Source organism: Gymnoscopelus microlampas (assembly GCF_963454915.1).
Source record: "Gymnoscopelus microlampas genome assembly, chromosome: 17".
NCBI classification, from domain to species: Eukaryota; Metazoa; Chordata; class Actinopteri; order Myctophiformes; family Myctophidae; genus Gymnoscopelus; species Gymnoscopelus microlampas.
The window spans coordinates 31256122-31274128 of NC_139954.1; the positions used below are offsets into that span (position 1 = coordinate 31256122).

At 40.7% G+C, this 18007-nt stretch overlaps 1 protein-coding gene across 3 annotated transcripts in view; it reads left to right on the plus strand.

Moving 5' to 3' along the window:
* The window catches only part of LOC311064976 (dedicator of cytokinesis protein 9), a 96048-nt gene that overhangs the window by 75723 nt on the left and 2318 nt on the right, over positions 1 to 18007 (plus strand). For 2 of the 3 annotated variants that reach the window (XM_084085073.1, XM_084085074.1), the window contains exons 31-52: positions 1022 to 1200; positions 1304 to 1420; positions 1516 to 1627; positions 1827 to 1957; positions 3878 to 3992; positions 4450 to 4516; positions 4599 to 4646; positions 6977 to 7113; positions 8254 to 8369; positions 9218 to 9355; positions 9592 to 9774; positions 10708 to 10821; positions 10928 to 11143; positions 11334 to 11391; positions 11731 to 11837; positions 12056 to 12178; positions 12302 to 12415; positions 14268 to 14414; positions 14520 to 14730; positions 16481 to 16671; positions 17075 to 17175; positions 17785 to 17923. In XM_084085073.1, the coding sequence (XP_083941199.1) occupies positions 1022 to 1200; positions 1304 to 1420; positions 1516 to 1627; positions 1827 to 1957; positions 3878 to 3992; positions 4450 to 4516; positions 4599 to 4646; positions 6977 to 7113; positions 8254 to 8369; positions 9218 to 9355; positions 9592 to 9774; positions 10708 to 10821; positions 10928 to 11143; positions 11334 to 11391; positions 11731 to 11837; positions 12056 to 12178; positions 12302 to 12415; positions 14268 to 14414; positions 14520 to 14730; positions 16481 to 16671; positions 17075 to 17175; positions 17785 to 17923 (2864 nt within the window). The other variant, XM_084085075.1, reaches the window with a different exon arrangement.

An 18007-nucleotide genomic window follows, 5' to 3' on the forward strand; every position in this document is an offset into this window, starting at 1 on the left:
ACTTTAGTTACTAGTTACTCTTCAGATAAAAAATATTATATTATAAACCATACATTAACCACTTTAGCATTATTTTTTTCAAATATTTTAGTACTTTTAATTTTGGTACTTTAAGTACATTTTGATGCCAATACTTTTGTACTTTTACTGAAGTCAATTTTGAATTCTGGACTTTTACTTGTAACAGAGTGTTTCGATATTGCAGTATTGGTACTTTACTTAAGTAAAGAATTTGAGTACTTTTTCCACCACTGCTCATCTCTCATGGTGTCTTGATTTCTTTGCCATTTTGAACTCATCTGGTTTTGCTCATTCACCTAGTCCACTTTCACAATAAGCACTGTTGATATAGAACAGAATTGTTTAATTTTGTTTTTCAACTAATTTGTTAAATCGATCATTAACCATACGAACCCTAATGTCCCTATTCTGGGCATGTCATAATAGGCAAACAAATAGCTGTGCGTCACAACAGGGGAAAAGGAGGGGACCAAGTATAGAGCCCTGGGGGACCCCTAGTTAATTAAGTATGTATTTAGGGTTTAAGTGGTTAATAAAGTCTGAATCATTTAAACACAAAGTAAAAATACATTCTATGTATCTGGCCTTTTCCCGTGGACCTGGTTAGATGGGATGAACTTGTACATCTCTAGAGGTAAAGCAGATCTATGAGAGACTATGAAAAAGAAGAAGGACATGCACAAAACTGGGCAGGTGCTGAGAGAAGATCAGTTTGTGTTCCTACTCACCGGGATTCAATGTCCAGCAATGAAAATATTTCACATTATGCTCAATGGGTTTTTATGTTAGTTACTGTACATTATGTACCTCAGCAATCTAGCCATCTGCCTAGTTTGTCTTTAATGCCATTATCACCAGCGTCTGTTTTATACAATTCGATAACTCAGTTCAAATATATTCTGTTTGCCGGCTTGTTTACATGAGTGTATTAAGTTTCTTCTACTCCCTCCACTTGCTTTGTTAGCCAGTCCTCAAGTCTTCCTCTTCCTCCCTCTCTCAGACCTCCAGCTGGACTACTCGCTGACGGATGACTTCTGCAAGAACCACTTCATGGTTGGGCTGCTCCTCAGGGAGGTGGGTGCGGCTCTGCAGGAGTTCAGGGACGTTCGCCAGATATCCATCCAAGTGCTGAAGAACCTGATGATCAAGCACACCTTCGATGACCGCTACACCTCCAAGGTAAGCTGCGCCTTCACTCTTGCATCTGGCAAGAGTAAGGTTAAGTGCCACGGGTATGATGTTCTCTTCAGACATTCTTCTGAGCGACTGATTTGTATTTCAGAGCCAGCAAGCCAGATTGGCAACCCTCTACTTGCCCCTGTTCGGTCTGCTCCAAGAGAATGTCAACAGGCTCAATGTGAAGGAAGTAGCCCCCTTCAGCATCAACCAATCCAACAATGTAAGTGTGCCATCTAGTGGCTGTGGCTCAAAATTAACACAATAACACTAGCATGTAGGTCTGGATCAAATGATGCTTGCTGTGTTTCCCTGTAGAACGGAAGAGAAGATTCACTCCTAGCTAACGCCCTGATGACCCCTCCCAGGAACAGCACCATTCTGGAAAACAGCCTCCACAAGGATGTTTTCGGAGTCATCTCTGGCACTGGTCGGTTAAAAACAACAATTTATGCACAGTGTATGATGCTTGGAAAGACAAGTAGACAAGCAAAATCCTTAGTGTTAATATACCATTATCGATGCATTATTGGGCCAATACTAGTAACTTTTTACACTCTCAGAGTATACATTAACACTAAGACTTTGCATGTGTGTTGTGAATCTAATATTACCATCATGTGTTACAGCCTCACCACACATGTCGTCCACCCCCAATATAAACTCGGTGCGTCATGCTGACTCTCGTGGGTCGCTCATCAGCACAGACTCTGTAAACAGCATCCCAGAGAAGAACGATAAGATCCACTCTCTGGACAAGGTATGCTCTTGGCATTGCTGGAAGATGATGATGTATTGGTTTGATGTACTGTAAACTGTCATGTACCAAGATATCACAGTATGTGACATAGTTCAGTGTAGACCGTGGTAGTCATGTGATCTTGTGATTCTGTAAGAATCTTGCCTATGAGCTCTAATACAATAGTTTTTTTTATCAAGGTAACTAGATGATATAGTTTTATATTTTCAAGTAGTCTGAAATTTGATGGGAGCAGAGATTAGTTTAATTAAAGACAATGTTGGAAATTCAATGTACTTTTATTGGTTGTGAAATATTTTTTTTAATAATCTCTACCTCTGTCAAAGGTTATGAACCTACACAATACAGTTTTGCTGTAATTACTATTATGATTTTCAATGGGTGGCTTCTTTGGGGACAATCACAGTGGAACCTTACTGCCCAGGTCTATACCTGTGTATGTGTCTCAGGCCTATCAAAAGGTCCCCTTGTGATAATACCAGACAACAGTGTCAGAGACTTAAATTGATGCTCTTCCATGTTAATATTTCAACATTGACCCCACCCACCCCACCCCCCACCCTCTCGCGCTCGCTGCATGGCCGACAGTGGCAGAAAGAGAAGTTTGTGCGGAGACACTCCGCCAACGTCCTGCGCTTCTTTACAGACACCGAGGAGTCTGTGCTGTCCGTGCGCAACAAGCGCCTCACCATGGACTTCTCCCTGCTCTCTGTTGCAGAGAATGTACCACAGCAGCCCGTCGTTGCACTTCAAGTACATAAAAACAAAACAACAAATATCACCCTCCTTTACCCAAACATCCTCCCCCTGCCCTCCTAGGAGTGTGTCCCATCTGGGAATGTAAGAGTATGCACAGTAAAAACTAATCCTCAGAGTGAATTTAACTCGGAGAGTGTAAAAATGTACCCATACGGGAATTTTACTGTGTGTCCCTCTGACTGTGTGTGTGTGTGTGTGTGTTTTGTCCTTGCCTCAAGCCCATTTCTTTGCCAGAAAATGATTTGCAGCCGAGGCCCTATCCGGTCCTCTCTGGTGTCATGAGCAGAGCTGCTGCTGTGCTAGAGGGTTTCATGAGACTTCTTCTCTGCTCTCTTGAGTCTTGACCTCCAAACTGTGTTTATAAACATGGACGCAAATGGGATTTCTTTTTCCTTTTCCTATTCCACTCACGTGTGCCGTGTCATTATTGTTTTCAGTCTGAAAGACTGACATAAAGTCCTCAGTCAACTACTCTGACTTATTTGGGGCAGCTAACTTTAGCTCTCAAGTTCCCCACTCTGTCGAATGCATTCTGAGACAAACCATAGCCTCATGCTTTCCATGAAGTCAACCCCCAACCATTTTTATGGTCTAGACTAGCTCACCGCTGGCAAAGGAACGTGCTGCTGTGTACTGCCAATCCCTCGCTGTGGTAGAGTTCTCTCTTCGCCCTACCCTTTACACCAACTTGGAGAGGTAGTGATCATTAGTTTCATGTAGAGGTCAGCGGCAGTCTGACCACACAGAGGCCTGGTAGGACTCTGTTATAGAGTAGTTCTAACCCCAGACCCTGAGAAAACCCATAGTACTGTCTGTGTAAGCATTTTAGGAAGTAAATTCACATGCCAGTGTACTGATGCATAGCTAACCACGTCAAGGATAATCTAAGCTTATTGTGTCTTTTTAATACTTAATGACGAGTTTCTCAGGCACAGATTAAGGTTTTGATCTGGGTCCCAGAAACCAAAACTATAGCTCAATTTGACAATTGTAATTTGATATTGGTGTTACCACAAGGAAATACATCCCTGATGGATAAACCTCAAACGTTAATAGTTTCTGCTAAAAGCAAAATGAGCTGCCTCTATTAGAAGAGGAGAGAAGGGAGAGGATTACATCAATCTAGTTATGGATCTCTGACAAATATCTCTTGCCCTTCAGAGCCAGCATGCCTCAACCTTGGGCAGCACCCTACTGCGATGTGACAAACTGGACCAGGCAGAGATCAAGAGCCTGCTCATGTGCTTCTTACATGTGCTCAAGAGCATGTCAGAGGGTAAGATCTCAGTCAGGAACTCTATATCTATACAGTCCTTACTCATACGGCCACACATGCACACACGTGTGTGTGTGTGTGTGTGTGTGTGTGTGTGTGTGTGTGTGTGTGTGTGTGTGTGTGTGTGTGTGTGTGTGTGTGTGTGTGTGTGTGTGTGTGTGTGTCCATTTTTAAATGGTACAAACTTTGCAAATACACAAATAAAACAGTACAGCTAAAGCTAAAAGAACAACATAAAGAATAGAGTGAAAGAACAAAAACATGTATTAAAGCCATGGACCTAATGCCCTATTAAAAAAAGGACTAAAGCTTCTTAAAAAAACAGATCTTGCCATTCTGAGTACTGTATTTATATACATTGTACACAGTATATTTCATATATCTGCTATACAACTACGTCTTTGCTTAGTGGAGTCCTTTTGACTGAGCTCATAAGATGTTCATCTCTCCCTTTCAGACGCCCTGTTCACATACTGGAACAAGGCTTCATCCGCTGAGCTGATGGACTTCTTCACGCTAGTAGAGTAAGATCTCTTAGAGCTCTTAGATTGTCATCATTGTCTCCTTGAAACACAATTCGTGACTTTTCACTCCTTTCTTTCTCAGAGTGTGCCTCCATCAGTTCAGATATATGGGAAAGAGATACATCGCCAGGTAATGTTGTCAGTGCCCAGTTCAGATGCTTACATATAGTGTTTAATAATGAATGGTGGCCTGTTTGTGCCATTTAGTTATCGTTAGGTTGGCTATATTTGGTGTTTGTCTCTGAAGAATTTGTTCAAAGGTGTTATTTTGAGATCAACACGGGATCACCTCGATGGCATTAACACATCGATAGCATTTTTTACATCATTACATACAATGTAGCTACTGTAACAATTTGGACAAAGATTGCCTCGCCACTGTGAAACATTGTATGTAATGTGTGTATTGTGATATGACTGTAAACACACGCAAACGCATATTTTCTTTCCAATATTGACCATATTCACACTGCAGCCATGTTGTTCTTACGTCATACTTGTCTTGGGTGTTGTTATTGTTACCCAGCCCACAGAGCACATTGGCTGCTGTAGGAATTTGGTCAATGGCAGAGCTCTGTCCTTGACTCACCGAGGGCTTTTGGGTGTTCACTCCCTCTAACCTCCCACTATTCTCTATTTCTGTTCACTTAAATGCTGGCAAGTTTAACATAGTGACATAACACATGGCTCCTGCCCTCTCCTGCTTGGGTAAGAATACAGGTGGAATAAGCTCTTATGCTAAACGCATGTTCTCATCTTGTGAATTTGCCATGCTGTGAGACATGCCACTTCTTTTATCTGAGCTCACTTCTGCTGTGAGAGTCTCTCATTTTCACCTGCATGGCTTACATGTGTTAAAGCAGTCAGTCATAGCGTCTAATTGCTTTAACACTACTGGTACTGCTTTCATACTTAGTGTAATTGCATTCCAAACACACACAATGCACTTTTCAGCTTTTCTTTATTAGCTGGAGCTGAAGCCGTTGGTATAAATTCCACAAGTAGCAGGAAAAGTAATCCACACTAACGGTTGTGGGAATACATTTAAGAGGAAAATTGTTTTGACACACTTTGGCTCCATACACAGTAACATTAATTATGACATTTACATTAATTATGACATTTCGGACTACAGGCCTTCTTCAAAATAAACGAAATCTGTTGATTTTGAAAAAGCCCTGAAGGCTGGAACAATATAATTAAAGGTAGGGGTGAATTTTCAGGTGGGTTGTTAAAATTCAGCTAATCAGGAGAGAGTACCCATTTATCAGCTTAAATTGTATCCTATATTAAAATTGGCTAAATGGAGGGCGGGCCGGCCGGTGGGCAGACCACGGCCACGTCACTCTGACTCATGACCATAAACAAACCAGATACGCCCATATATAGGCAGGACCGCGGCCACGTCGCTATGACTCAGACATAACCATAAACAATCCCGATACGCCCATATACTGTATAGGCAGGTCACTATGACTCAGAGATAACCATAAACAAACCCGATACGCCCATATATAGGCTTGTCACTATGCCTCAGACATAACCATAAACTAACCCGATATGCCCATATATAGGCATATATGGGAGGTCCGGTTGTCCAGAGTCTGGTAATGTTACAAGTCCAATGTTGTGCTTATTTCTTTGTGTCATCACGTCCAATTTCAGTTGTCCATGTGTTCTCTCTCCTGATTGGATACAATTGGTATCCCGACCTGAAAATGAATGTTCTGTTTACTACAAACACTCTATAGCAATGACTACTATCAGAATATAGAGCTATTCAAAAAATATTTTAACAAAGTAAAATCACTTAAGGTCCTTTCACACGGCAAGCGGCCAACGCGCCTATGTAATTCATTTTCAATGAGAGGCGGGCGATTATTTGGGATGTGCGGAGAAGTTGAGGGGCGGTGAGGCAGGCGGGCGCGGCCCTGTGAAATTCTCGCGCGCGTGCTCGTTTGTGCACGCGCGCGGGTGGCAAGAGCTGGATTGTGGTGAGATTTTCTTTTCACCGCACCGCGCAGGAGGAAAAAAACAACAATGATCGCGGCGCGATCACCGCTGATCCGAGCGGTACCGCCCGCGTGAACCGCTTGCCGTGTGTTACGACCTTTATCCTACCTTTGTTACTGCCTATGGAGCCTATTGTGCGACACTTTTTTCCTCTTATAAATTCCACAAGTAAAATACACGTATATGCTGGGTCATAATACGTACATGAATTACAAATTCTTCCAAAAAATATTATTTTCTTGACTTGGAACATTCTTCATGATATGGCCACAGATTTGGATAAAAGCAAATCAGATTTGACCAACACCAGGCTCCGGAAGTCATTTCACCATTGGAGGCTGCAGGATTAGAGTTTACAGATTCTGATCCACCCTAACCTGCTTGACTAACCCTGGCTGCGCTACATTAGTCAGCCACTCATCTAACAATGTCCTGTTTCCTCATCAGGAACCAGGATGGGGCAGGGCCCGTAGCACATGAGCGGAAGTCTCAGACTCTGCCTGTGTCCCGTAACAGGGCGGGAATGATGCATGCCCGCTTACAGCAGCTAAGCAGCCTGGATAACTCATACACATTTAACCACAGTAAGTGCCCCATACAGTACTTACTGAATGTACATTCATCCAACATCCTACACTGGGAGATTCCCCCGTTCACTTCTCCTTCTCGTAATTTGACACACTCGTAATCTGACACAAACATGCTTATCATAATCATCATCATCATCATCATCATCATCATCATCATCATCATCCCTCCTTCTTCTTCCTCTTCTTCTTCCTCTTCATTGTCTGTGTTACACCCAGCCCGGTGTCAAACACTAAAGAGTTTACCCATATGGGTCAGTCGTCGTTATAATGAAATAATACATTTTCATCTGAGGCCAAGCTGTCTGCTTGTAGCGTTACAATGACTTTAGATGAACATGTTGAGTTTTGTGGTAAGTCTGTTAACCACTTTCAACCTGGCGTCCCTATGTTTGACATGGCAGTACCCCCCCCAAAAATAGCCAATCTACAAGATCACAACGCGTCACACCACGACATGTTGTGAGTTTGTAGATGGACTGTTTTAGAAATGTTTTGGAACATAAAAAAAAAAAAAAAAAGTGGTTAAATGGTGTCATTTAATGAAGTACATTTCTTTGTGTTTTCAGTGTAAGAAAGATTTCAAGTGTGCTTGGAATAACTGTAGACCATGGTAAGAATGTATCAGGTCGACAGGCAGTTTGCAGACTGTTACTGGCTCTGTTCATTTGGTTGAATTAAGAGCATGCCCCTTTTAGTTAAACATTTGCCTTTAAAACCATCCATCTGTCGTACTCATTTTCTCTTAACATTCATTTAGCTTTCACTTTCTTAAAGAAAAAAAATACTTCATGCCAATGTAAGCTTTCATTCAAAAATGATATATCTAAATTATTTGAGGAAAAACGGTCTACTTGAAACTTGTGCAGCTTGTCTTGCTAATAGCTTTCATAGCTTTATGTTGCATAACATAAGGTACTTCAATAAAATGCAGATTTTTTTCAAATGATGGATAACTCATTTTAGAATGAAACATTTATCTTTTTCATTTAGCTTTATTTTCCACTTTTTTTGCAATGGCTTTGCATTTTTATACTGCTGGGCCTCTTATTTTGTTATGAATATTTACTTGTTAAAAGGGAGACCATCTTTAATTTGGTGAAGCAAATTAACTACAGCTTTGTGTTGTCTTTGCAGCCTACAGCCACTGTGACGCTGATGTGTTGAACCAGTCTCTCCTGGAGGCTAACATCGCCACTGAGGTGTGTCTGACTGTGCTGGACACACTCGGCATCTTCATCATGGGTTTCAAGGTAACATAAATGCATACAGTTATATGTTATCAGGCATTTTCCTCTTCATTTGTTCTCTTATTATTTGACAAACTTTTATTTACTTTTTTAATTATCAGCTTGCCTGGCATTGCCGGGGTTATTGTGCTGAAAAACGCAGCACTGGCCAAGTTATCAGCAATGGCCAAGTTATTGTGTGGGTGAAATAGGCTCTCTCTCCCCCTCTCTCTCCCCTCCCTCTCCCTCACACTATCCCCCTTCCTCTCTCAATATTTCAATTCAAAGGGGCTTTATTGGCATGAGAAAACATACGTTTACATTGCCAAAGCAAAAGAGGAACAAAACAAACAAAACAATGTATGCACAATTAAATGGGAATAAAGAAAATGTGTAAACTGTTACATTGCAACTTAGAGGGAAGACTATCTTGCGAAACTATAAAAAAAAAACATTTTCTGTCAGAAATAGTTACTGTATACATCCATATAGGAAAGGTTATCTTGGGATAAACTATTTAAACAGTTGACCGCAGTATTTCAATGTTTTGCATTCACTTGGTATAAAACCTTTGCGACAAATAGCAGCAATTTATTCAAATGTAATTAAAGGTATTACCGAGGTAATTTGTGTTAACAGTGCAGGGATACAATACACTCCTTGTAGTCTTTAAGGTGGCTGTATTCCATCTCTCTCTAGCCCTCTCTCACTCTTTATATAAATGTATTTACTTTAACATGTTCCATTATGTGTCTGAGAGGCACATCAATTAAGTGTGCCTTAAATAGTGCCTCTTTTCTGGCAGATTTTAATATTAATTAATTTATATTAATATTCCGGCATTGTCCCTCTTGCATCTTGCATCTCTGCAGACGCAACTGTGCTCCGACCATGGCCACAACCCACTTATGAAGAAGGTTTTTGAGGTCCACCTCTGTTTTCTGAAGATCAACCAGTCGGAGACGGCCCTCAAGCAGGTCTTCACTTCACTGCGCACTTTCATCTACAAGGTATGAAGGATGTCCTGCTCAACTGTACACAGTAAAATCCTCAGTGTTAATGTATCCATTTATAATTTAGAGAGACTAAAATGATAGTTGGGAACCAACAGGTCTGTAACACTGAGAGGGTACAAATGTAACCGAATGGGCCTGTTAAATTAACACTGAGGATTTAACTGTGTAGTCTCTCTGTCATTGTCAAAGCTCTTCTCACAATTTGTTTGCCTGTCTGTCTTGCTCTCTAGTTCCCCTGCACGTTTTTTGAAGGCCGTGCGGACATGTGTGCCTCGTTCTGCTATGAGATTTTGAAATGTTGTAACTCCAAGCTGAGTTCCATCCGCAGCGATGCAGCTCACCTACTCTACTTCCTAATGAAGAGCAACTTCGACTACACAGGACGCAAGAACTTTGTTCGAACGCACTTACAGGTAGGGTACAGTGGACTGCCGTGGCTTCTGCCAGACAATTATCAGCATTGTCTTTGATCTGTTATAAAAACTCTAGTATGCAAAGGTTGCAAGTTGCATTTAATGATGCAATGAGAATACTCCTTATAAAACCCAGAGGGAGCAGTGCTAGTCAGATGATTGTCACTACTGGAGTGAGGACTTTTGAAGCACTTCTAAGAAATGTAATGTTCAAGTTCATGCATTGGCTGGATGTATCTGCTAATCGCATCATTGTGTTGCTCTCAAACCACAAAATGAGCTGTTTACGCTATACATCCAGACTAAGGGTGCACTGGCTAAAATGCCTGTGTGATCTGCCTGTGGGTTAAGTCAGTGGTTCTCAACCTGGGGGTCGCGACCCCCAGGGGGGTCGCCAAATAATTTGGGGGGGTCGCCAGAATTTTTGGTGAATGTGAAAAAAAAGGAAGAAAAGAAATTTGTTATGTTATTATTAATTCATGTTTTATCAGTTAATTTACTAAATTCAAGATAAAAATATTTCATTATTAACATTAGGAAAACATTTTTAATGTAATATAATAAATAATTATCAAATAACCTATTATAATTAAATAACCTAACCTTAACCCTAACCCTAAAACCGAAATAAAGTAACCAAAAAACGGGAAAAAAACAAACCCAACCCGGCCAGAACCGCAAAAAAAAATCTCACGCGCAAAGCGCGCATCGTGGGAAATAATATCATTATTTTGGGGGGCGCGGCCTGAAAAGGTTGAGAACCCCTGGGTTAAGTTATGTATATATTTTAATTTTTTGATTTGAAGATGTTTTTGCTTGTCGTGTTTATTGCTTTTATGTTTATTCCATGTACGCATTTATTTGGACCTGAGTCCGATAATAAGATTGAATTGAGTTGAAATTGACCATAGCACATCTACCATTTTGTTTCAGGTGGTAATTGCTGTCAGTCAGTTGATAGCTGATGTCATTGGGATCGGAAGCACACGCTTCCAGCAGTCTCTGTCCATAATCAACAACTGTGCCAACAGTGACAGGACCATCAAGGTTGGAAACACAGTTATGTTGTGCTTTCACAAAGGAAAACATGAGAAAAACATTTTACAACACAGTTCGATATAAAATGCCTCAACTTAACTGTGCCCCTCAACAGAATACAGCCTTTCCATCAGACGTGAAGGACCTGACTAAGCGGATCAGAACGGTTCTGATGGCCACGGCTCAGATGAAGGAACATGAGCGAGACCCGGAGATGCTAGTCGACCTCCAGTACAGCCTGGCCAAGTCGTACGCCAGCACGCCAGAGCTACGCAAGACCTGGCTGGACAGCATGGCTCGCATCCACGTGAAGAATGGGGACCTGTCAGAGGTCTGTGATGATGAGCCTTGTGCCTCTGTGACGGCTCTATACAATTGCATGTTAGATTAAAAGAAAACAAAAAACATGACATTAAATATTTGATTGAGTGTGAGGGGGTGAATCTGTGTTGCAAAAAATTGAAATGCTGGGTCATATTTGCATGCGCATTTGGCCTGATTTTTCTTTCTGTTGTCTACAGGCGGCCATGTGCTATGTGCATGTTGCAGCACTTGTGGCAGAATACCTGCGGAGAAAAGGTCTATTCAAAATCTTTAATATCGATGTTGTTCTTTCCTGCGGCTTAATTTGATAACTTAACCGTATTCACATGACAGCCATTTTCCTCTTACGTCATACTCGGGGTGAGGTTTCCCTAGATGACACGAGTCAAATGGCCATTGTGTGAATATGATGGATGATGCCATTATTTACTTTCAGCATACTGTTGTTCACAATTATTTTTGAAAGATCCATTGAAAAATGTTACAACACTGTTATTGCCATTATTGTCTATATGATGGCTTTCAAGTACTTTTGTTTGTGTTAAGAAAGACAGGGTTCATTGATAGAATGTTTCCATGTTTTATGTTTATTAGGCATGTTTAAGCAGGGCTGCACAGCATTCCGTGTGGTGACTCCAAACATTGATGAAGAGGCTTCGATGATAGAGGACGCAGGCATGGAGGATGTCCACTTCAATGAGGTGAAAAAGGATTTGAACTTGTATACTAATAATGATACTACTACTTTGAGCACATTGATGTCTGGGCTAAGACTGAAAAAACAACGCAATGGCTCTTAATAAATACATAGGATGATGATAGATATGAATTAGACATCATCAGCTGTACTGTCGAAATGATTTTCCTGTCCATTGCAAAGCAGGGTTTCATTGAGGTTTAATGTTCATGCTCTCTGCAGGATGTCCTGATGGAGCTTCTGGAGGAGTGTGCAAATGGACTGTGGAAGGCTGAGCGTTATGAGCTCATCTCTGACATCTACAAACTCATCATCCCCATTTACGAGAAACGTAGAGACTTTGAGGTACAAGGCCTTCATCAACCATTGTTTGATTATGTTGAGTGTGCACAAGTGCGAAGGACCACAGAGGAGGGCAGCATGATTCGATTATCAAACTGATAATATCACGTTGTTTGTGTTGCACAGAAACTGGCCCACCTATATGACACATTGCACCGTGCATACAGCAAAGTCACTGAGGTCATGCACACAGGAAAGAGACTGCTGGGAACCTACTTCAGAGTTGCCTTCTTTGGCCAGGTGAGTGATCAGTATGGGGAAGGAAGTTACTTTCTTTGTTTTCTTTTCTCTAACGGGACATTCGTTAATTAGATTTCCCACACTAATTGTATTTCAGAAATCATTCAAGTCAAGCTTGATCTAAATGAGAGCACATGTAATTATTTGGTAGCCAGTATCACAAAATAATCTAACATCCGAGCATGGGAGCTGCTGAAAGTGATTTATTTTATTATTACGAGCATGACCACGTTTTGTGGCCTTTTTATGATCCACTCTAATACCCTTTTTTCTGCTTTTTTATCCTCTTTAAAGGCAGCGGTAAGTCATGCAGTAATGTTGACTCTGCTAGCTTTGCTAGCTTTTCTGAGCAGCCTAAGTCTATGTGTGGTGTGGTGCTGCTGTAATGTAATCCATTACATTTCTCAGTCTTATGTCGTTGCTTAAAGCTCTTAGCAGTATCTCTCACTCACCGGTATTGTCATCTGTCTGTGCAATGCAGTATCTCTCACTCACCAGTAGTGTCACCTGTCTGTGAAACAGCATTGCATGTTGCTGCTCCAGTGCGGTCTCTGAACTCACTTTTAGTTGTCCTGCTTCCATCTTCCACATCTTTCTTTTCACCAGTTTAAATGTTTTTTGCTGACCCTAGTTTTTCCTTTGTTTTGTTAACTTTTTAACCACATCAACCTTGCCATCCCTATTTTGGTCATGTCATTATAGGCAAAAGAAATTAAGCCAAAACATGCAGTAACACACACGAAACAAGTTGCAATGCGACACAGTGGAAACTTGTACATGGGCTATTTGTCATATGATGAAGTATGTAGGGCTTAAATGGTGAAAATAATATCTTGATCTGGGTGTGGTTAACTTGAACAGAACAGTGTGCTTTTGATAACAGTTGCTGACTCCCACAGAGCCATGTCTCTCTTGACATGGTGGCTGTCCATGCTGGTGCAATATGTGAATACTTAGTGCCTTCTAGATGGGTATTAGTCATGGAATAACATTTATTTTTCTGTTGTCTACGACCATATAGCAGTACCAGTTTACTGACTCAGAGACTGAGGTAAATCCATGTGAATACCCTCAATGAGGTTGTAGTGCAGTAAAGACTAGACCTTGTTGTATACATGTTGCTAATACAGTCAATGGTATGTTACCCGTGTTACTTATCTCGGACCTGTGTTACCCTATAACTCCTCCAGTCTGATTTATACTTTGTTGTGTGACTGCGTGCCTGCGTGGCTCGCTGAAATGAACTGATATTCAAGTGAATATTGTGACTTAAAATGATTTAGATGATTACTTATACGACAAAGTATAAATTAGAATTTAAGTGTTTGTCCTGATCCAAAAAAGACAGCATTGAAATGTTAATAGCAGGATTCCATTTTTCATTGGGTGACTGCATGCATGATGTTCCGCGGAAATTCATTTTTAGAGTTTTCATGTAGGACAATTGGATCTGTTAACTGTTTAATGTATGGGCCATATTGAAGACTTCTACGCCCACTGATCATTTGAAATCCATCTCCCTACCTCTAACCTTCCTTCATCTCACACCCCTGAACTGACACCAGTTGATGTCTTGCCATATGCTTTGTCTTCATGCTTGGACAGTGGATTGAGGAGCCTTTTTCCTGTGGAGTCTGTGACACTTTCACCCTCAGAATTTGTCTTAAAGATTATTTTATCGTTTGTTGTTAAGAAGTTGTCTGAATGACTTTAATGCACTCTGAGCTCACAAATGATGTTTTGTCACGTCAGTATAGTTTGTCTTCATTATATAATTGTACAAACAAATTATTTTTAATTCATGTTTACATTATGACATAATGACCATATAATGTTTTTGAATCATTCCTAGGGGTTCTTTGAGGATGAAGATGGTAAAGAGTATATCTACAAAGAACCCAAATTCACTCCACTGTCAGAGGTATCCCAGAGACTTCTCAAGCTGTATTCTGACAAGTTTGGCCAAGAGAATGTGAAGATGATCCAGGACTCTGGAAGGGTGAGACTTTATTTTTTGTTATTACGCCATTACGCCGTTTGTTCTTTTAGCCCTTATAACTGTAAAATATTTTCCATGTTGTGCTCTGACCTGAATCATCTACAGATAAACCCCAAAGACCTGGACTCCAAGTATGCCTATATCCAGGTGACACATGTGACCCCGTACCTGGAAGAGAAGGAGCTGGTTGACAGGAAAACAGAGTTTGAAAAGAGCCACAACATCCGTCGCTTTGTGTTTGAGATGCCTTTCACCATCTCTGGCAAAAAGCAAGGTGGGGTGGAGGAGCAGTGCAAACGGAGAACAATACTGACCAGTAAGTGAAGCCTGTCTTTGTAGAAGTTACAAAATAAATGAAGTTCACCCTTAAGACAGCTTCAAAGTATACTTACTTACAGCAAGGTAGATTCTCTCTTCTCTTTAGACCCCATGTCAGAACGCAGAACTACAGAAGCAACTTATTTGCTGGTTTGTAGGACATACAGGAAATGGTTCTGGTTAACTCACCGAGTGGCAGAATTATTTCTGTCTATGTTGTCCCAGTGCCAGAGATTTTTTCAAAGTAAAAAAAAAGTTTGCAGTTATAAGTTAAACAAGGAGTGGATGGAGCTGCAAATCTTCAGATAATGATATCTTGGGTTCTGAATTTTATTTTTATTTTTTTTACTATTTTCCAAAACACGGCAAACACGTCATTGGCACGCTGCGCCATAGCGGTAAAACACGTGAAACACGTTAATGGCACTCAATGAGTTAAGATGCCACATGGAAAATGAGACAATAACAATGTGTGTGCGACAGAAATGTCGACCAGTTTTCCTTTCTCAATCAATAAAATTAATTGACTTAAGCACCACCTTGATCAGAGTGCTCCTTACCTACCCAAACCCACCATCTACAAAGTAGGCCTTGCCCTCCCATGATCCATATCTACCTATGCAGAAAATAATCCTTCTGATTCACATTCAACTAGAAAAAAAAGATTTGTTTCTCTTCCTACGTGTCCGCCGACACTGCCAGGCCTCCACCCAATTGTCCCCATCACCTTTTAGTGTAATCTATATTGATCATGTATATTGTGTATACATTTAGGCAGAACATTTGTTTTATTTCTGAACAGCAGAAGTTGTTAGAGAATTTGTTTTGAATGCAGAATGTTATTTGATTATCAAAACCAAATTATTACAAACATTCGTTTGAATAAATGACTTACTGTATCTGAGCTGCAGGTCCTTATAAACAATGTTGTCAGTTATTTCGTTCTCAAGTCCCACCATAAAAACCTTATGGTTGAAGTAGGTAATGGCGATGGGAATGGAATTATGATTCTTTTTAATGTAATGAAGCATTCAGTACAGTTCTGTAAGAGGTTATTATCCCCATCCGACGACCTTGTCAGTTGATACAGTTGTTAAAATATTAAAATTGCATTATTTATTAGATTATTTTTTCTTATATTTGAAAAACAGTGTTCAAAGCAGCTGAATAAGTTAATTAATTCAGCAGTTGTTATTAGAAGTCTAGTAGTTTAACTAGTACGTTTAACTTCATACACACACACACACACACACACACACACACACACACACACACACACACACACACACACACACACACACACACACACACACACACACAGGCCCAAATTATAGTTGTTAGATTAGATGACATGCGGGTCAATAAGACTTGGACAATGCATTACACTAAAGGAAATATTCTGTGTAGGTATGGGAAACTTGGATTAGATTCAGAAGATGTCAGCACTTTGTCAAGGCCCCTTGCCTGCCCTAATCACTGTGTTTGTTTTTATTGTTTTATGCTTTTAAAGATCCAAAAGGTTCAACCTTTATCTCTTATCTTCCTTATCTGATAACTGTTATCTTCATTATCTGATTGATAACATGTTACCTCTAATGGCCTCCATTAGATGTGAGTATAATAAGCAGACCCTAAGCTATAAAACTGAACAGCGTATGCAAGAACAGATTGGTGCACAGACAAACATGACAATCAAGCCGTCTTACACCCCCCCCCCCTCCCCCATCCTTATTCCTTCTCTCACCCAGCGACGCATTGCTTTCCCTACGTGAAGAAACGTATAGCAGTGATGTACCAGCACCACACCGATCTGAATCCTATTGAAGTGGCCATTGATGAAATGAGCAAGAAGGTGGCTGAGATCCGACAGCTGTGCTCCTCCAGTGAGGTTGACATGATACGTCTGCAGCTCAAGCTCCAGGGCAGCATCAGTGTTCAGGTGCACATGCGCTCACATTCACAACACAGCACAACGCTCTTCACATTTTCATGTCACGAACCTCAAAATAATATTTGGTCTTGGACCCCCATTTGAAAATATTTTGTGCCAGGGGCCCCCATAAGAGAAGATTTGTCACGATTTTTAAATTTCTTTCCGGAAGTAGCAGATCTACAAGCTCTGTGAGATTGTAGAACGGCTATTTTTAAGTAGCTGAAAAATAAAATGGGGCATAAGTGTTTAAACTGTTCCTCATTTTGCTGTGGACCCCCTGGAAGCCCCTCAAGGACCCCTGGGGGTTCCCAGACCCCACTTTGAGAACCACTGACATAGACATAGACACTGCGTGAAATGAAGCCAATAAAGCATCAATTTGACATACAGTTCTAATGTCTGCCTTCAGGTAAATGCTGGACCGCTTGCGTACGCCCGAGCTTTCTTAGATGACGCGAGCAATAAGAAGTATCCTGATAACAAGGTCAAACAACTGAAAGAGGTGTTCAGGTGAGGTGATAATTATTGATGGGTGTGCAGACTTTAACCCGGTTTTCCTTTTTTTAATCTTCGCCAGGAGATCATACATCAAACATAATTGACACAAGGAATTAGCAATCAGAGTTTTCAGATTGCGGAGAAATGTATGAATGAAAAACAAGTATTAGATATACAAGCTCATAGCGCGGCACCGAGTGCCACGCTATGAGCTTGTAGATCTGCTATTTTTGAATAATCTTTGAATATATACATTTTTTAACATTTGTAACTCAAATCTTTGCTTCTGGAGGTCCCTGCGGAGCAAAATATTTTACAAATGTTCGCTTTAAAAAATATACTGTATATTCAAAGATTTGCACAAATGTTCACGATTTTTCAAAAATAGCAGATCTACACGCTCATAGCCGTGCTATGAGCTTGTAGATCTGCTATTTGAATAGCCAAAGACATCTAAAATGACAGAGATGTTTTCCCGGATTGAATGGGTTAATGGCTATATGTAGAATTGTAACTGCATACATAGCTATTATTATTAGGGCATGCAAATCCGCAGAGAACACCTTTCTAGTTTGTATATAGTTCTTGCGACATTAACGCTTTATCTATCTTTGTGAGCAGGCAGTTTGTGGAGGCATGTGGGCATGGCTTAGGCATCAATGAGCGGCTCATCAAAGAGGACCAACAGGAGTACCATGATGCAATGATGGCCAATTATAGAGACCTAGCACGAGAGCTCTCTGCCATCATGCATGAGCAAGTAAGTATATTATAATAAACCCATATGGACTGGGAAACTTTGCTGCAAGATCCACAAATAAATGGCTGAATCGATAACTCTATT